The sequence below is a fragment of the Emys orbicularis genome, chromosome 2, assembly GCF_028017835.1.
Source record: "Emys orbicularis isolate rEmyOrb1 chromosome 2, rEmyOrb1.hap1, whole genome shotgun sequence".
Lineage (NCBI taxonomy): Eukaryota > Metazoa > Chordata > Testudines > Emydidae > Emys > Emys orbicularis.
In genome coordinates this window covers 146,037,814-146,058,211 of record NC_088684.1, presented here as the reverse complement: position 1 = coordinate 146,058,211, position 20,398 = coordinate 146,037,814, and the positions used below count along the sequence as shown (strand labels likewise).

Sequence of the window (20,398 nt, the reverse complement as noted above, 5' to 3'; positions counted from 1 at the left end):
CCCACATTTATTATTGTTTTTAAATCCTGTAATTTTTAAGCCAATCTCCTGATTATTTTTTTTTTGATTTTTTTTTGAGCACCTGACATGATTTTTGAACGCTGGTGTATGTTTGTACAGCACCTGACACCCCGGCACCCTGATCTCAGCCAGGGCACGCCCAGGGCAGCTATAGCAATACATGGACTTTTAAAGGGACAACAAAAAATCACTCTCCTGGTGGCATATTTTTGGCCTCTTCTTGTTAATATGAACATCTACATCAGACAGCCTTGAAATTCTCAGCCCAGACTGAGGGCAGAGCCAGTGCGCCGTGTGCCGTCCCTGTGCGCATTGCCAGCATCAGCAGGGCCAGGAGCCTGCGCTGCCCGGATGGGTTCCCCGCTGCTCAGACCAGGCGGCTGCTCCTCGCCTTCCATTGTTGCATAAATCTGGGGCTGGCCGAAGGTGCAGCATTGTTTGGTCCCTGGACACCGAAGCCTCTCTCCACAGAATAGGTGTGGGGTGAGTCCCCCGCACTGCCCCCAACCTTCACTCCCTGTGCCCCAGCCGTGCGCTCTTGGGATTCCCCCCTAACTGGGGAGCTGCGTCCATCGCAGAGGGCTCCACGGCTTTGCCTTGTGGCCACAGGCTGTGACCTGTGGGCAGGGCCAGCATCTGCTCGGTACTGCCCTGGGCTGGACCGGACCCGGCGGACTGGAGCCCAGCAGCTGGGCAAGCCTGCAGGCTGGAGTCTGCGGGGGAGGGGTCCATTAAACCCTGGGTTTGGACGAAGGCCAGAATCAAACCACTAACGAAATGTTAAATTGGAGTCGAGTGCTTGGGAAAAAGCTGCCCTGGCGTTTCCGCAGACCGGAGCCCGGAATCCCTGCCCCACCTCTGCACAATGGGGCTGCCTCGCCCGCTGCTGGAGCTGCTGACCATGGCCACCACATGTCTCTCGCTGCCTGCGTGAGTCAGGGGCTGGATGGAGCTAGGGGACCTGGGAGCCCAGCCCCAGCTCAGCAGGGGTGGCGGTTTCAGGGCTGGACCCTAGTGAAGCAAAGGGGGGGCGGGTGTTCTCTGTCAAGGCTGCTGGGCTCAGACTCTGGAGCTCCTTTGGGCTCCCCAGGTCCCAGCCCTCGGGGGCTCCCTCTGGCCTGGACCGTGGGAGTCTCTGCAGCTGGCCATGGCAGACTTCCTGGCCCCTGGCAGCGCTGGCCTCAGGCACTAAATGGTTAATATTGTCCTGCACTGGGTGTGTGTGAGCACCACTGCCCTCTGCAGGATGGGCCCAGAACTGCACACCTGTGTGTCACTGTCCCTGTCCTGCTGATGGTGGAGGGGGATTCTCTGTTACCTCAGGGCCTCAATCCCTGGGTTTCTGAAGCAGGAGGCAGATCTGGGCTCTTTCCTGCTGCCGTGTGGCTCTGAGAGGTCTCAGGGCACAGCGTAGTGACCCTGGGACAGCCGGGGTGACTGCGGATCCTTCTCCTATGCAGAGTACGCACAACCATAGCTCAATTGAAAGCCCTGGTTTATGATCACTGGCTGGGGGTGAGGCTCCCAGCTACTCCAGTCCCAGCGTCTCCCAGCAGGGGGTGCTGTGGGGAGCGGGGCAGGAGGGGCAAAGCGGGGGGAGGCAGGGCAGGACTGGCTAGGGATTTACAGTGTGGGGTTCATACATGCCTGGCACAATGGGGCCCAACGCGGTTTGGCCGCTAGGCACGGTCACACTCTGTACGTAACCAGTCACCCTGGGGAGCCCAGCCCTCAGGCCCAGCTTTAGGCGACTCTTTTCTCCTCTAGGTTCTTTGCTTTCCGGTGCTACCGGCGGAGCTCTCGCTGCAGCCGCACTGAGTCGGGGCGGGCGCAGATGGGGGGGGGTCACTCCCACTGGTGTAATGCAGGAGTTGGAGCCCACAGTGCGAATCCAGCTTGAGCAGGGAGTTCCTCTGCTGGAGTTCAGCCAGGCAGCGTGCGGATCCCATCCTGTCCCTGCACCTGCCCTTCCTCCTGGGGTACCGTACCACGCCTTGCCAAGCGCCCTCCCCAGGCACCGCCCTACACAGCCCCCTGCAAGGGCTGGACAGGGAGGACACCCACACACACCGTTGCCGGCTCACGCTGGCATGCCTGGCACGCCAGGACAACGGGTTTATTGAACCTTTAATAAAAAGCAGGAGCATCCAAAGGGGAGAGAGCGAAAGAGGAGAACTGAGGGGGCTGCCCCACACCCCGCCAGGGGAGGGGGTGATGTACAGTCTATACACAAGCAAGGTGAGGCTGGGATGGAGACCTAGCAACGGGCGTGGTCCCAAGGGGGGCTGGAATGCCTGTCATGCAGCGCCATGGGGGCAGCTGGCACTGCCCATGGAGGAGGGGCCAGGCTGGCAGGAGGGAGCTGGGCTGCCCCTGGGTGCGCTGCCCCTCCCCAGCCGCTGGCAAACACCGGCCCAGCAGGGTGAGCCTCAGCAAACAGAGCTTTCCAGGGCCTGCATCCCAATGGGGCCCAGCCGGGCGTCGAAGTCCTGCACCCAGCCCAGCGTGGCTGGACGGCCAGCGAGAGGGGAGGAGAGAAGAAAGCCCGTGGTGGGGACGGGGCTGGTGAGAAACACAGGAGAGCAGCTCAGCAGGGTCCCAGAGCCAGTCCTCAGGTCATGGGGCTGTTGGGGAGAGTGATCGCCAGATAGATAGAGGGGGTGGATGGAGATAGATAGATAGACAGATAGATAGCTAGATAGATGGGGATAGACAGACAGACAGAGGAGGAGTGTATGGGGACAGACAGATGGGGTGTACGGGGACAGATAGATCCATAGAGGGGTATATGGGGACAGACGGCTGGGGGGTGTGGGGACAGACAGATCGATCTGATCTGGGTCTCTAGAAGCCATGTGATGATCAAAAGTCCCTGTCCAGCCCCTTTTGTCTGAGGGGTCTCTGGCCAAGGGGCAGGATGGGCACAGAGATGCTATCCATTGTTGGATATCCTGGGCCCCCACATTGTTCTGCCCCCAGTGGAGCTGCGTCGCCCAGATGCCTCTGCCCCACGTCCCCACAAAGCAGTTGTGCCGGTGCCGCGGGTGGCCGTGTCACCCTGTCCCCGCAGGCATCGGGGCTGGCTGCGCTCTCTCGCCGGGTAATAAATAACAATGCCTTTGGCTGGCTGTGCCGGGCCCGTCCGGGGGTCCTGTGCTGCGGCTCCCATGGCAGCTACAGGTGGTCATAGGCAGCGGCGGGGGGCGCGGGGGCCCTCGAGGCAGAGCTGTAATAATATGGGGAACCTGGGCAAGACCAACAGTGCCTGTTAGAGGGGAGCGCCAGCCTGTTCCCCCCCAACCCCCCGCCAGAATTAACCATTCACACTGAGCATCACAGGTTAACCCACACTAGGAGCTCCGCCCCCACGCCCCGCTCAGTTCCCACTGCCTGCGCCCGTCTCCCACCCCCTCCCAGCTCCCAGGCCTCGTGGCTACAAAGAGCAGGAAGCAGCCAATAGCCAGTGCCCCCACAGCAAAGCCGTGGGGCCCAATGGGAAGGGCACTGGGAGAGGATGCTGGGGACCTGGGGTCTAGTCCTGCCTCTACCACTGGGGGACCTTGGGAGCTCTGAGCAGGAACCGTCCCTTGTGGTGTTGTGTGTGTGTGTGGCACCAGCACGACGGGGTCCTGATCTCGCCTGGGGTCTGGGCAGGCCCCTTCCCTCCACCACCACCCCCATGCAGTGGAGTCCCCTCATCCCTATCCCGTGCCAGGCACTCACTCAGCAGGCTGGAGTTGGGGAAGCGCCAGGCCTCACCGTAGGTGGTGTAGGGGGAATGGCTGTAGGCGTTCGCAGAGTAGTCACTGCCTGCTGGGGACAGAAAGAGGAGTTAGTGCCCAGAGAGCGGGCTAGGGCATGGCATACCCAGGGCGGGTACCATCACCCCTGGGCAGCTGCTTCTGGTGTTGGGCAGCCCACGAGGACAAGGGAGCCCCTTCACGGGCCATTCCAGGACAGACAGAGGGCGGGAGTGAGCACCAGGTCACAGGGCACGAAGTCCGGGGGCACCTGGGGAGGATGCAGCTAAGCCATGAGTGCTGCAGATAGTGCAGCTACCATGGTGAGGGGCCAATGACAGATAGATAGATAGAGGGGGAGTATGGGGATAGATAGATTATTCCCCTCTATTCGGCACTGGTGAGGCCACACCTGGAGTACTGTGTCCAGTTTTGGTCCCCCCACTACAGAAGGGATGTGGAGAAATTGAAGAGAATCCAGCAGAGGGCAACAAAAATGATTAGGGGGCTGGAGCACATGACTTACAAGGAGAGGCTGAGGGAACTGGGCTTGTTTAGTCTGCAGAAGAGAAGAATGAGGGGGGATTTGATAGCAGCCTTCAACTACCTGAAAGGGGGTTCCAAAGAGGATGGAGCTCTGCTGTTCTCAGTGGTACCAGATGACAGAACAAGGAGTAATGGTCTCAAGTTGCAGAGGGGGAGGTTTAGGTTGGATATTAGGGAAAACTTTTTCACTAGGAGGGTGGTGAAGCACTGGAATGGGTTCCCTAGGGAGGTGGTAGAATCTCCTTCCTTAGAGGTTTTTAAGGCCCGGCTTGACAATGCCCTGGCTGGGATGATTTAGTTGGTGATGGTCCTGCTTTGAGCAGGGGATTGGACTAGATGACCTCCTGAGGTCTCTTCCAACCCTGATATTCTATGATTCTAAGATAGATAGATAGATAGATACAGGGGTGGATGTAGATAGATAGATAGATAGATAGATAGATAGATAGATAGATAGATAGATAGATAGATGTGGTGTATGAGGATGGGGGGGGGTGTATGAGGATAGATAGATGGGGGGTGGTGGATGGGGATAGATTGATAGATGCGGATGGATGTAAAGATCGGTCCTGCCAATCGCTGTGACCAGTCGATCCATGCCCAGCGTTTCCCTGGCATGCAGGCCCAGCTGGCACCGGCTGGGGATGGAGGTAGCAGCGAGCGAGGCGGTTGGGTTTCTTGCCTTGCTCAGCAGGCCGGGGGCCGGGCGGGCTGCGGGCGGTTGGCGGAGTCTCCAGCACACACTGTCTAACCCAGTCCCGAGTCCCCCCGCCCTGCGCTCTCCAATCTCATTTCACGCTCGAGGAGAGGGGCTGGGGCGGCCCGGGTGCAGCGCTGGATTCTCAACGCTGCATTAAGCACATCTCCAGGGTAACGCGGCAACAAGCCAGTTCAGCATGTTCCCGGCCCAGGGGAGCCGTGCAGCTACCTGGGGCACGGCCCACAGCCCACAGAGATTAACCCTTCGCAGGGAACAGCCGGCTGCAGCACCGGGGGGGGCAGGGGGATTAGGGTGCGGTTGGTTCCCAGCACCTGTCCCCCTCACCCCATTTCTTAGCATCAGGCGCCCTCCACCTGCTCTGCACACACAGACAGCCCCCACCACCGCCCCCCGCCACAACTCCTCCCGGGTCCCTGGAGCCAAAACTCACAGCTAGATCTGATGGGGGGCAGGGGGATCCTGAGTTTTGGTTCAGCCCATTACAGACACGGTCAGCTGCAAAACTGACCTGGAGAAAGAACCCAGGCGTCCAGGATCCCAGCCCCCGCTGCTCTAACCACTAGACCCCAATCCCCTCCCCTTCCCTCCCCTCCAAGAGCTGGGGACAAAACCCAGGAATTCTGCCTTCTAATCACCCCACCTGTTCTAATCACCCCATACACTGTATCCCTGAGCCCAGGCTCTCCCACCCCCAGCTCTGCTCCTCAATCCCGACCCGCAGGCCTGCCCTCCCCCTGGGAGCTAAATGGCACCTGAGGGGCCCCCTGCTAACTACCCCAGGGCTTCCCCTAGCGCAGCTGCCCTGCAGCACAATGCCCACTGCACCCTCCCCCTGCTGCCCCGGTCCTGCAGGACCCCCTAGCCCCCCGCGGCCCTACCTGCCACCATGCCAGCGATGGCGGAGGAGGCGTAGCTGCCCTGCCCGCCGGTGGGGATGTGCGGGGGGTAGCCGGGCAGGGTGGAGCCGACCATCTCGCGCCCTGCAAGGGAGAAGGGATAGTAGGTGAAAGGCTGGACATGCGAGGGGGGGCAAGAGGCAGCCCCAAAATGAGCCCCCAGCCCAGCTGGACCCCAGCCCGGGGGACTGAGCCTGGGATCAGCCTGCCAGGGAGCCAGGCAGAATGCAGCTACCTAGCTGGGGATCTGCCTAGGGATCTGCAGGTGTGATCCTTCTACCTACCGGAGGGCTCTCCCAATGGGATCTCCCTACCTATCTGGGGGACTGCTATATCTGGGGCTCTACCAACTGCAGGATCTCCCTGAAGGATCTGCCTGGGGATCTAGCATCTTACTGACCTAGGGATCTCCCTGAGGGATCTAATACCTTACTAACCTGTGGGAATGTCCTTGGGGGATCTAGCACCTTACTGGCCTGAGGGATCTCCCTGAGGGATCTAGTACTGTAGTGACCTGGTGATCTCCCCAGGCCGATCTAGGACCTTACTGACCTGGGGGAATCTCCCTGGGGGATCTAGGACCTTACTGACCTGGAGGGATCTCCCTGGGGGATCTAGTACCTTATTGACCTGGGAATCGCCCCCTCTCTGTCTCCTCTCAATTTCCTGCAGCCCCGGATCCCTGGTGGTAACCGTGGGCCATCCCGCTCCCCTCCCTGGGGGGTCTCTAGGGTCCAGGGTGCTGATGCTGTTCTCCAGCCCCAGGAGCTGCTGGTCTGATCTCTGGCCAGACCCCCTGGCCCGGCTCCCCACGCCTCTTGCCCCACCCTTACGGATCCAGGCAGCTTTGTCTGCCCTAGAGAGACGGGAGGGCTTCGCTGGAGCTCATTGAGCAGGTGTCAGCCCTGGTGAACCCCAGAACGTTCCCCAGGACAGACGGACGCTAAGGGTTTAACTGGACAGTGCTAACCCCCCCATCCCAGGTGACCCTCCCTTGTCTTTCTAACTCTCTTCTACTCTGGCGCTGGCAGGGGCCTAAATCCCCGTCTGAGCTCCCTGCGCCCCCAACCCTGCGCTCTGGGGATGAACCCACCAGCCTGAGCGTCGGTGAAGAATGCATGGGAAACATGGAGTGCACGGTGACCTGCAGCAGCAGAAGGCGGCTGGGATGGGCGCAGACACAAGGGGTTAATGAGCACGGCCAAAATGCTCCGGGCCCAGAGCTCAAGGGACAAGGTTTTACGCCATGATTTGTATTATGGTAGCACCTCGAAGCCTCAACCGAGATCAGACCTTGTCGTGCCAGGCGCTGCCCAGATCCTGACCGAGATCAGGGCCCCGTTGCACCGGGCCCCACTCTGACCTGGTGCTAGAGCCAACAGTTTAACCAAACTTAGGCTTTGTCTTCACTACCCGCCGATCCGGCGGGTAGCAATCGGTTTATCGGGGATCGACTTACCGCGTCTACTGAAGACGCGGTAAAATCGATCCCTGATCGCTCTGCCGTCGACTCCGGAAATCCACCTCGGCAGGAGGCGGCAGCGGAGTCGGCGGCAGCGCGGTAGCGGTCGACTTTCCCGCGTCCTCACCGCTAGGTAAGCCGACCTAAAATACGCAACTTCAGCTACGGTATTCACGTAGCTGAAGTTGCGTATCTTAGGTCGGACCCCCGCTGTAGTGTAGACCTAGCCTTACAGAGGATGATTATCCCCCTTCTACAGCTGGGGAAACTGAGGCACAGAGCATGGCAGGGATTTACCCAAGGTCCCTCAGGGAGTCAGTGGCAGAGCTGGGCCTTGACCCCAGATATCCTGTGGCCAAGCTCAGTATCCTAAGCACCAGGCTGAGGTGAGTGCCTGTAGGGCTCTGGGCAGCGCTGCCCAGCTGTGTTGGTCAGGCGCTCTCTGTGTCCATGCCCACCTCACAAGCTGCCTGTCCTACCAGTGCAGAGGGCCTAAGGGTTTGGGTGCCCAACCTGCCCCAGACTCCACCAGCCAGTGGCCCCACTGGCAATAGTGTTGCTGCCCTCTGGGACCAGGCTGCCGAGGGGGCGGGGCGGTTGGGGCAGGAGGGCACGAGGAGGGGGCCAGCTCTGAGATGGTGACATAGCTGCCATGGGAAGGCCAGGGGATCCAGTCCTCAGTGTGTAGCTCTGTCGCTAGCCAAGGCCCGTAACCCTCCCCCCACCCCAATTCCTGGATCCCTGGGGTGCCCCCCTGCCCGTAATGCCCCTCCCCCTGGTATCAGCACAGCTGGCAGGTGGCCTCCTTCACGTCACCCTCCAGCGAGCCGAGACCCAGCAACTTCCTCTCCCGTGGCCAAGGGGGGAGGCCTCCTGGGCCGGAGCCGGCTCTGCAGGTCCCCCTGCTCTCCAGAGGCCTGCGCCGACCCTCCCCTCTGCCCTGAGGACTGGATCAGAACCCCAGTACCAAGCCCCCACGGTGAGGGGGGCGGAGAAGCGGGGTATCACAATCCCGTCCATAGCCTGAAAGCTGCATCTGGCAAATGCAGTTAGCCTGTGGAACTCCTTGCCACTGGGGAGCACTGGGGCCAGGAGGGTTCCAAAGCAGAGGAGACACTGATGGATAAATGGGCACAAGCCCACCTTCATTAGCTGGGCTATAACCCCTCCTGCCCCAGGGCAGTGTCAAGGAGAAACATCACCGTCAGGTGATTCCTGAACAGCCCACTTTGGGGGGGCGCTCTGGCACCTTCCTCTGGAGCAGCTGGGACTGGCCTCATGCAAGACAAAACCCCAGGAGGGTGGGTCCGGTTCTGCTCTGGTGCCACAGCCCCTGCTCCCAGCTAATGGCCCAAGCTGCCCTAAATCTTGGGAGGCCTCAGAGCCTGGTGTTCTAACCCTGGGGCCAGGCGGCTGCCCCTCTGCTGGGCCACTCAAATCCCTGTTGCTGGAGAATCCCCATTCTTCAAGAGCAGTGCGGGGCAGGGGACACACAGCTGAGCGGCGAGCCCTGTTAGCCAGCCGGGGGCTCAGAAGGCAAGCTGTGGGAGGACAGATTCGGGGGGGAGGTGTCTGAGAGCCCGGGCAGGGTTCCCCCAGGGTCTGGCTGGGGAGGGCACGGCTGCAGTGTTTGAACTCCAGCCCAGCTGGCCCCCAGCCAGAGCCCGCAGCCCAACAAAAGGACAATTGAGGAGGGCGGGGAGGGGAAATGCGCCTTTGATCTCAAGCCAAGGTGGAGGGGGGAAGGGCCCGCTCATGTTCAGATCTGGGTTAGCCCAGCTAAGGGGGGCTAACCCAGATCTGCCTTAGCCCAGCTAAGGGGTTCCTGGGCTGTGAACAGGACGCCCGTGGGCTGGGCTAAGGCAGAACCTCAATGGTTCTGTGGGGGGCACCGGTCCAGAACTGCTGCCCGGCTCCTGCAGGGAGCCCAGAACCTGGTCATCCCTGGGTCCAGACCCCAGCACGAGCCAGACTCCAGAACCTGCCCCTGCCTGGGCTCTCAAGGGAACCCAGAACACACTGGCCTGCTGGGTTCTGGAGGGAGGCTAGAACCCGGCATTGCATAAATTCTGCCCAGGTCTAGAACACTCCAGAACCCACAATTGAGCTACCTTCTCCAAGGGGAGCCCACAGACCCAAACTCCCACTTGACCCCCAAGTGAGTCTAGAACCTGTGACCACAGACAGCTGCAAAGAGGAGCCTGGAACCCAAATCTCCAACCAGCAGCTGGAAGGAAATGTCCTCTTATAAACTGGGGTCTGGAGGGGGGTTCCAGAACCTGATTTGCCAGCTGGGCTCTACAGTGAGTCTTGAACATGGTCTTGCAGCTCAGGTCAGAGGGAGGGCTGTCAGTCTAGAACCCCAGGGATTGCCCCTGCATTGCAAGATGCCAGCCACTGCCAACAGCCCCCGCTGCACTGGAGCCGTACCTGGGACGAGGCCCTGGCCGGGGAACTGGCCGTAGATGACGGAGCAGTGGGGGAAGGCTCTGAAGGGCGGCCCGGGCTGCAGGTCCGAAAAGGCGGCGCTAGATAAAGAGGAAGGGGTGGCGCTCGGGCTGGAGGCCTCGGGGGTCTCCTGCTTTACAAGGAAGGGGGAGTGGGGGTCTGGGGGGGGATGGTGGGAAAAAAAAGAGACAGGAGATGAAATGAAAATGGGCTGAAATGATCACAGGGTCGGCGCCGACGCCCAGTCGGGGGATCTGGAGCCAGGGGGTGGGATCACAAAGGGGGCACTGGATCCCCTGCCCTTCCCCACGCTCCCCACCCAACCCCGGCCCACTGGTGGGGCAGGGGCAGCTGGCAGCGCGGGGGCAGGGCAGGAGGGGCTGGGCAGCAGAGGGTTGGCTAAAGGCAGTGGAGGCGAAGGGGAAGTGGGGCTGGCAGTGCTGCACAGTGAGAGGGCCAGGGCCATGTACTGGCGCTGGGGCAGCTGTACCAGGGGTGGGGCAGGAGGAGGTGTCAGTGCTATGTAGTGGCGGGTGGGTGCACAGGGCTGTGCCGTGGGGGTCAATGTATGTGTGTGCAGTGGGGGCAGGACTGTGCAGTGTGGGGACAGGCTGTGCAGTGGGGGTCACTGTGTGTGTGCAGTGGGGGTCACTGTGCGTGTGCAGTGGGGCAGGGCTGTACAGTGTGGGGACAGGCTGTGCAGTGGGGGTCACGTGTGTGTGCATTGGGGGCAGGGCTGTGCAGTGTGGGGACGGGCTGTGCAGTGGGGGTCACTGTGTGTGTGCATTGGGGATCACTGTGAGTGTGCAGTGGGGCAGGGCTGTGCAGTGGGGGTCACTGTGCGTGTGCAGTGGGGGCAGGGCTGTGCAGTGTGGGGACAGGCTGTGCAGTGGGGGTTACCGTGTGTGCACAGTGGGGGCAGGGCTGTGCTGTCGGGAGCAGGAGTAGGGTCCCAACAGAAATTCCATCTCCCTATTTGTCTTCCCCAGAGGTTCATTTCCCTGGCGGGTGCTGGGCAGGGGGCTGGGTCTGTAGGGAGGGGCTGAGTTGGGAGAACCTCCTGCAGGCTCCCCCAGACAGCAGGGTCCCGGCGGGTGCTGGCCTTGTGGCCCCTGGCCCTGACCCTCTGGCATCTCCCCACGCCAGCCCCAGCCTGCCCTTGACTCCCCCGGCTGTGGGGGGCAAGCCTTGAGGGTCAGCCCTTACCCGTCACGGCCGTGTATGGCTGGGGGGCGGCCAGGCCGCGGCCGAGTGACGTGTTGGAGGCGGTCAGCGCAGCTTTGCCGTCGTCCAGCGCACTGCTCAGCAGGGGCAGCGGGTAGAGACCCTGGGCGAGGAGGCAACAGAAAGGTCAGTGACCCCTGGTAAGGCTCAGCCCGCCGAGTTCTCCTAAGACCCTCATACTGCTCACCCCCCAGGGGACTCCCCAATACTGGTCATCCCCCCTGCTGGGACCCCCAGTACTGCTCAGCCCCCCTGAGAACCCCCAATACTTCTCACCTCCGCACTGGGACCCCCAGTACTGTTCAGCCCCCTGCTGGGAAACCCCTCCAATACTGCTCACCCACCACTGGGACCCCCAGTTCTACTCACCCCCTGAGGGGACCCCCCCAGTACTGCTCACCCCTGCTGGGACCCCCAGTACTGCTGACCCCAGGGGGCCCCCCAATACTGATCACCCCCCTGCTGAAACCCCCTGTACTGCTCCCCCCCACTGGGAAACCCCCAATACTTCTCACTCCCCCCAACTGGGATCCCCAATATGGTCTCCCCCCACTGGGATACCCCCAATATGCTCACCCCCAATGGGAAAGCCCCCAATACTGCTCACCTCCCACTGGGATCCCCAATACTGCTCATCCCCCACTGGGACCCCCAATACTGCTCCCCCCCCACTGGGAAACCCACAGTACTGCTCCCCAGGGGCCCCCCCAATACTGCTCACCACCCCGCTGGGACCTCCCAATACTGCTCATCCCCCAGAGTGGTGGGCACGGCCCAGACCTGCTCGCCCTTGGCATGGCTGGGGGAGGCGTAGGCCTCGGGGTAGTGCTGCCGCTCGAAGGGGCACTCCAGTGGCTCCAGGGGGGGCTGGCCGAAGGCTTCGGAGCGCAGGTGCTTGCGGGCGGCGCTGGCGCCGCTCTGGGTGTCCATCCTGAGCCGGCAGCTCTCTGGGTCGCCTGCTGGGCAGAGCAGCCATGAGACCCCCATCCAAGGCATGGGCATGGCCCGATCCCACAACCAGCCACGGGCATGGCCCGATCCCCAACCGGTCCCCCCACAACCAGCCACGGGCACGGCCTGATCCCGGACCGGCCTCCTAGCCACTGGCGCAGCCCGATCCCCGACTGGTCCCCCCACAACCAGCCACGGGCATGGCCCGATCCCTGACCGACCCCCCAGCCACAGGCATGGCCTGATCCACGACCGGTCCCCCCAAAACCAGCCACGAGCATGGCCCGATCCCCGACCGACCCCCCAGCCACGGGCATGGCCTGATCCCACAACCAGCCACGGGCACGGCCCGATCCCTGACCAACCCCCCAGCCATGGGCATGGCCTGATCCTCGACTGGCCCCCACACAACCAGCCACGGGCACGGCCCGATCCCCGACCAGCCTCCTGGCCACTGGCACGGCCCGATCCCCGACCGGCCCTTCACTGCCAGCCCATAGCTCCTCCAGGCCTGGCCCAGCTGCCCCAGGTATACCCAGGCACCACACGGCAGCATGATGGCACCGCAGAGGGCATCGCTGCCTGCTGGGCCCCTGGGCCGGGCACGGGACACTGACACCAGCCTCCATGGGACTGAGGCAGCCGCTCTGGAGCCACATGGGAGCCGCCCTGGGCCCAGCCAGTCTCAGCGCCGCCTCCCCTTGGGGGGCTGGTAGGAGCAGCCCTGGCTAGGTCTGTCGCCATCACGGGGCATTCGCACCCACCCCCCTGGCATCGGAGGCCAGACCCCTCTGTCCCCATCTGCTGCCAGCCCGGCCCCAGAGAACCCTGCCCCCTGGCACTGTCCCACCCCCACTCACTGTCGTCCATCTTCCTCTTGTTGTCGCTGCTGGCCTGGGCGATGCCCAGGAGCCCGCTGATGGAGTAGGTGGAGCCCAGCGAGTCCGACTGGGGTGACTCCGGGGGGGTCACGGCCGAGCTGGGGACTGAAAACACGCCCCCCCGGGTCAATAAGCCTTGGCGCGAGCGCCAGGAGATAGGGCGGGCACGACGCCGGGGCACCTCACCCCATGGTGCTGGGTCGTGCAAGCCGCCCCGAGGACGGGGCAAGGCTGGGTGTCCCAGGTGACCCAGAGGAATCATCCCTTGCAGATGTCCCTGGCACACCGGGGACTCTGGGAGCTCCAAGCCTGATGCCAGCTGGCTGTGTGACCCATCCCTTCTCTGTGCCCGTTTCCCTGCCTGGGGGCAATGGCATATGGTGGTCAGAAATGGAGGGCGTTTTCCACAGAAATTTTCAATTTTTGGGGCGGAAATTTAAATACTGAAAAATTTCAGGAAAAAACAGAAAAAAATTTATTTGGCAATGCCGCTGCAGTGCCTTCTGGGAATTGTAGTTTGGGTGCCTTGTGTCACACCACACATAGGCCAGGATCCCTAGTGAGACTACATCTCCCATGATGCACCACGGAAGCGTGGCAGTTGGGAGTCCCTGGCTATGGTGCATAATGGAAGATGTCCCCAGCCAGGGAGCCCAGTCCATAGAGGAGAACAGTGATATGGGGCAACGAACTACAGTTCCCATGAGGCACAATGGCGACATTTCTGAATTGAAACATTTCAGTTTGGGAGCATTTGGGGTTTTTTATGGCAAAAAAAATCAAGATTTTTCTGCAGGAAACTGACACTTTTCATGAAAAATTCCGTTTTGTTGAAAACTCAAGTTTCCATTGTTTAGGTGGAAAATTTCCCACCAGGCCTGGGCACGAGGGCTAGTTCCATATTTCTGTAGCCCACCCAGCACGGCCGACTGTGCCGATCTAGGGACTGGGCCACACAGAGCACATGAGTAGAGCTGGTAGAAATATTTTGGACAACACTTTTTTTTGGGGGGGGGGGGGGGGGAGACAAATGTGGATTCCGGGCCACCGAAACATTTCGCCATTGAAATGGTTGTTGGAGGGGGGGCAATAACAAGATTCGGGGGCGGGGAGAGCCATTTTGGGGGGAGGCGGGGGTTGAACTGACATTTTGCTTCAAAATGGCTCAAAACCAAAACGTTTCGTTTAACCCCAGACGGGTTCTTTGAACTTTTCCAAATGGCCAGAGATTTTTGACAAACTCCACTCTTTGCCCAGCTCTGCTACTGCCTGGAAGCCAACAGAGGGGCCGACTGAGCGGCGGGTGCTTTTGAGATCTGTGGGCTCCGTCCCCGCCCCGCTGGAGTGAGGGACAATGCTCTAGAGACAGACCTTGTGCGGCCCTGGGAATCAGCCACTATAACACCCAGCCCCCGTACGAGACCCTGCCCCAGAACTCACTCAGGCTGTGCCCAGGGCTCAGAGCTTTGGAGGCCACGCAGTTGTCCATCGGGAGGTTGAATGGCTGCTGGACTTTGGTCCGGATGATTCTGATGGGGAGAAAGGGCATCAGAGAAATTAAATGGCAGGCCCTGGGCATGGGCGTGTCCAGTGTGAGAATCGGGGCTGCTCCAGCACAGACTGGCTGGACCGACACCTGTCCGGGAGGAAGCTGGAGGCAGGTCCCCTGGACTTTGGTGAGTGGTTTCTAGCACAGATTGAGGGGAGATTCATCCCTGGGCAAAGTCCTAGGTACCACTTCAGTCCCGCTTTGCCTGAGGGGCATCACAAAGTACTTTAGCCCCATGTTCCGGATTGGGAAACTGAGGCACAGAGAGGGGAAAGGGAGTCCCCCAAATCTCACAGGAATCAGGACTGAAATGGTGTCCAGGCCTTGTGGGATTTAAGTGGTACCAAGGCCTAATAACCCCACCAGGCCCATGTCGGGCACCTCCCTGCCCTTCCCAAGGGATGGGGGTCCCAGCTAAATGAGAGTGGGGGAGCCCCGATGGATAGGAGGGGTTCCTGGGAGATGGGAGGGGACAGGACTGGCTACATCTAGGGGAGATGGGGTCCCCCGGCTCCGACCTGTTAATGGAGCTGACGCTGGGCACAGTGTCGTTGTCGCAGACGCCCTCGGCCAGCAGGCGGTCACGGATCTCCCACGCGAACATGGTGGGGTTCTGCCGCTTGTAGTCCCCGATCTTCTCCACCACCTTGGGGGTGGCCACCTTGGGCTTGGAGCCTCCAATCACGCCGGGCCGGATGCTGCCGGTCTCGTAGTACCTACTCCAATAGAGAAAGCAAGAGGGTTACCGGGTAAACCGAGGGAAGGGGATGGCGGGTACAGCTGGGGTATGAGTGCTTGGGGGGCTATGCTGTGATACCCTCCCTATGGCATGAGCCAGCACAGCACCGCGATCACTTGGAGTGAAATAAACAGCTGGTTCCTCCCAGCTCACTGAGTTGCCTGTGGGGCATCGCAAAGTACTTTAGCCCCAGATGGGGAAACCGAGGCACAGAGAGGGAACAGGGCATCACCCCAGTCTCAGATGGGGTCTTTGTAAATAGTCAGGGGGTGTCCAGCCTCAGGGAACTATATCAAGCTGTTACCTGGTCAGGCATGTCCCGCTTCCTCCAGCCATCCGCTCCTACTGTGCCCATCACAGTGGTGTCTGGTGCTACCCTGGGACCCTGGGCTGGTCAAATTACTTATTGCAGATAAATGACCCTCCCCATACAGCCCCTCCCCAGCCCTGCAGGACTGTGCCCAGCCTAGGGCGTGCTGCACAGTAACTCACGTGCACTTCAGAGACTAACCAGTGGCAGGGGATGCACTGAATATTGGAGTGAAGAACCCATACTACCAAACTCCTGGCACCATCCACCCAGAGCCCACCACTGGCAGCAGGAACCGCTAGCTCCTGCTAGCCACTCTGCACCAGCCAACTAGCCTTGCTGGGAGCCAGGCACGGGGATGGCACGGAGCCACCAGGGACTGTAGTTTCTGCAGCTATTTGAGCAGAGTCCTGTCCCGCCATGCCGAGAGCTGCCTGCCCGAGAGGACCCCAGCCAAGCGCAGGCCCCGAGATCATTGTCTTCATTAACAGATGGGAAACTGAGGCATGCAGAAATACAGGGAGAGGCCCAAGGTCACAGAGGATCCGGGGCAGAGCCAGGAATTGAACCCCGGGCTCTTGAGTGCCAGACAGTGCCCTAGCCACTAGACCAGCCTTTGCGTCCCCTTAGCTCTGCCCAGACAGGCCCTAGTTATCCTGGCCGGGGTCTCTGCAGCGGGACCGTTCCCAGACTGGACGGCAAGCTGTGCCAGCCTGTAACAGCTCCTGGCCTGGCTCCTCCCATGGAGGGCAAGCTGGGGGAACTCTGCTGGGGTCTGCTGGCAAGGCAGGTGTGGCTGGCCGGGAGACTGTGAGGCCCCGTCCCGGCTCCACCGCCAGCCAGCAAAGGGCTCCCGCTTCTGCGCTTACCTGCCCAGGATTTTGCTGACGCAGCCGTGGCTGACTCGCAGCTGGCGGGAGATGTCGCAGGGCCGCACGCCCTGGTGGGCCAGGTCCACAATGCGCTGCCTGACCACTTCCGGCAGCGGGCGGCCGTTCACGAAGGCCCCGCCCAGCTGGTTCAACCCGCCGTGCCCTGCCGAGAGACAAAGCCAGCCCCGGGCAGGCCAGGAGAGGCCTGGTATTACTTAGGGGCCATGTACCGCAGCTGGTTACACGCACTGGCTCAGCCCCGAGAGATCGGGCTGTGTGCAGGACCCCCGGGGGATGTTCTCTGGCCGGGGTCCTGCAGGCACCAGACACATTGCACCATCTCCCGGCCTTAGACTCCAGGGATCAATGAGATTTTTAGCAAACTTTGGGCTGCTAACAAGTGAGATTCCTGGAGCCCAAACTAGGGTCACCGACGCCTGTGATTCCATCACGGGGCTCGCGATATTGGCTGTTTTCCTACAAGCCCCAGCTCCCAGAGTCGCGGGATGACAAGAGAATCTCTGCTGGCATTTTATTAAAATGTAAGTAAGTTTCTGTCTCCCAACATGACCCCAATGGCTCAAACCCCAGAAAGCAAATAAAAAAAACTCTCATGATTTGTTTAGCCTGGCTCGGGATTTGTGCTCCCTTGGTATTGGCGGCACTGCTAACAGCCTCTGTCCCAAGGGATGGCACAGGCACTGGCTTTCCCCGCACCAGCCTCACCCAAAGATATATTCTGGTAGCACCTAGGAGCCCTGGTCCGAGATTAGGTGCTGCACAGGCAAATAAAACAAACATAGATTATATCTGAGATTGTTGGACAGAGCAGATCTAAGGGATAAGGGTTTGTGTAAAATGGGTGATGTGTAGGAATTCCCACTGGAGCTTTTTTAGGTGGAACAAGCAGCGACACCTATTATTAAGGTGGTCTGATACTTCCCATTATGAACCCCTGTTTTCCGTTATGTATAACTTTGCAAACTTAAACTTTCAGGGATGAAATTTTCCAGGCCAGGGTCTGCCACAGGCTGAACTGATTTGGAAAGTTTCGGCTAAAATGGTTCCGCTGTTTCCAAGACCGAGGCTGGGGGGAAATACATGGCTTTGCACGTGTTAAAAATATCTTGTAGCCCTTTTGTTGAGAAGCTCTAACACCTCCATGCTTTGGAGGAAGAACTTGAAATTTGGCAGGTGGGAGATTGCTCTGGGATCAGTGGAAGTGCCTTTTGCCATCCCCATGAAAATTCACCTAAAGTTGGCCATTTGATGAGCCCCTAAAATCTCAGTTCGCACATGCTCAATGGAGACTTGTTAGAGTTTGGCAGCTAAATTCTCCAAAGATTCCATCTGCACTGAGCGCGCTCCATCCCCTCACATGTGACCAGATGTTGCTTGCTCCATCCCCACAGTGCGAATGAGCATGCTCCATCCCAGGGCTGCAGGGGCTGAGCAGGACTTCTAGAGGCTGGGGCTGCTGTGGTGCTGGGATCAGGGAGATTGTCTGTCCCATGCATTCAGCAATTCCCGCTGCAGGCCACAATGCCGAGGGGGAGGAATGGGGGAGGGTGAACAGGAGATGTAGGATGGGGCAGGACAGCAGCGGAAGAGGACAGGGAGAGGTTAGAGCTGGATGGGAGCAGAAGAGTCTGTCCCCACTAGAGACACTCCCCAGCAGAGCCTGGAATGGAACCCAGGAGTCCTGAGTCTCCCCATTCCTCTGCTGTCTAGAAAATAGCCATGAAGCCCCCCGGCAAAGTGTGTGTGTCTTATCCCTCTCTAGTGGCAGGCCCGCATAGAAGATAACAGCCTAATACTCCTGCCAGTTACTCAGTTAGCTCAGGTGGCAGAAGTCTGTAGACATAATGACCCCAGACCCGCTGGTGGCCCATGTAGGGAGACAATATAGTTCCACAGGATGAACTGCTGGGTTTTGCTACAGTTTTAAAAACCATCAGAAATTACCCTGTCGACATCTAACATTAACAGAATGTTCAGGCTGCAAAGTCAAAACACTCAAGGGTTAGGAGATGCCAGCTTGAAGGCTTCCCATGCAACCTGCATTCAGCTCTCCTGACTTATGAGCCAGTCTTTGAAAAACCTGCTTCACTTGGGTGCCCTAGTCCACAGCCAGTGATGAATAGGTGGACCAGGACTCCAGGAAGCCAGGTGATTTCATGGACTGTATTACAGTTCTTTCTATGGATCTAGCATCCTTCATCTGCGGCTCTCTAAGCCAAGGCTCCTACACCTGGAGTCATCAAGCTGCCCGATAACCCGTGCACCTGCTTGGATTTCCATAACACAATGCGGACGAGGTATTAGGGAAACAAGTGGGGGAGGTAATGGCGTTAAAAGCTCTGACCTCACCCACCTTGTCTCTAATATCCTGGGACCGACACAGCTACATCACTGCGCACTACAGTGTTTTAAACATGCAGGCGAGCTCAGCGCGAGCCGCGCGCACAACCAGAATGAGAGTCCGCACTCGGCTGCAGCAGCCCACTGGCCTCACTAATTCACTATCCGGGCAGGTGCAAGGGAGAGCATGAGTTGCAACAATGTTGAATGCTGTAAGAAAGAAACAACGCTGGTGCTAACAGGAGCGACAGCTCAGCCAGAGTGCATAAAGCGGGATATAAATAACCCTTTGGGGACTAATCTCAGGGGATTTTTAACGCCGTAGCACAAGCCTCGTGAGCCCGAGTCTGAGACTCGCTGCCACGGGTGTATTTTTGCAGTGTAGACGTCCCCATAGAGGCCTGGAAGAGACCTGCCTGGGGGCAGCTACCCCCAGCTGCTACTGCCGGGGATTTAGACCTTTCTCTGAAGTGCCTGGCGCTGCCGCTCTCCCAGCGAATCCTCGTTTGCCTTCCCCGTATTCCGGGAGTTTGTGTCTGACGCAGCCGACCATGCTTGCTCAGCCCGCACGGAGGCTGGGCTTTGGGACAGACCATCCCTCTGGGCCTGTCTCCCCTGCAGCTGGGAGCGAGGCTCAAGCACAAGTAGACAGACCAGCAGGGCCCAGACCAGTGCGCTAAAAATAGCAATGGGGAAGCCCGCCTGACCTCCCCAGCATGAGGGACTGAGAGCCAGGCTGTCCTAAGCCTGACGCAGGAGGTTTAATCTCCCTCCAGCATTTGTTACAGTGTCGGAATGCTCCAGAACACAGTTCTGGCACTTTTTTAGGAGCTGGGGGGCGTTTCGGTACCTCTGCAGGGCCTGGGCCGGAAGATCCTTCCCCCCACCCCCAGCTACAGAGCATCCTCTGAGCCAGCAGGCACCGGTGCCCGGCCCAGGCAGGGCGCTCAGTGGTGGATCAATGCGGACGGAGCTGGGGACACTGCAGCCGGGCAGAGTGGGAAAAATTGATGGGGGGGGGGGCAGAAATCGGATTTTTTTATTTAAATACATTTTTGGATTTTATTGAAATGACAATAAGTTTTTCTTTTTAAAAATACACCTGTTTCAAAGGCAATCTAAATGTCATACGAAATATGTTCAGGGCTAACGCTCGTTATAATCTCTTCAAACATTTCAATACAAATAAATTGGCTGAATCCATGCACCTCCAGCAAAACCTCTGCGGCAACAGCTGCTTGTCTCTCGAAAAAAAGAATCAGGGGCAAGACACCTAAGTTTGGAGGCCAAGCTTTGTAAATAAGGCACACTAGGTCCTGTGCAGTATTAAGGTGACCTGGGACTGTGCGAGTGGGCGCAAGAGACTGGCAAAGTCATCACAGGTGTTGAGACCTGGCCTCTGACTCCAGCAGACACCATCAGGTGTCATTGGGATCATCCTCTGAGCCTACCTGGGCGAACTCCTGGTTTATAGCTTCTGGTCGGACTAGCTCCGTTCTCACATTATGACAACCATGGAAACGCACTCTCCAGCTCATGGAAAAACACGGATCTGCCGGTAACTTCCAGCTCTTGCTTCTGGGTGGATCTGGGCCCTTTGCGTAAAGAGCCTTGCTCCGTCTCCTTGTGAGCGTACACGGACAGAGACGCAAACACACCAAAATCCATTCATTTCCG

General features: G+C 59.5%; 1 protein-coding gene across 1 annotated transcript; it reads right to left on the bottom strand.

The window, feature by feature from the left end:
- Window positions 1-3,195: 3,195 nt before the first annotated feature.
- On the bottom strand, window positions 3,196-20,389 carry PAX8 (paired box 8). The gene is made up of 11 exons (XM_065398369.1): window positions 20,248-20,389; window positions 16,358-16,574; window positions 14,958-15,155; window positions 14,331-14,419; window positions 12,870-12,995; window positions 11,839-12,014; window positions 11,041-11,161; window positions 9,817-9,993; window positions 5,907-6,008; window positions 3,745-3,831; window positions 3,196-3,266 (listed from the first exon to the last, which is right to left on the bottom strand). Exons 1-11 carry the CDS (start codon window positions 20,387-20,389, stop codon window positions 3,196-3,198), a joined length of 1,506 nt encoding a protein of 501 aa, XP_065254441.1.
- Window positions 20,390-20,398: the final 9 nt, after the last annotated feature.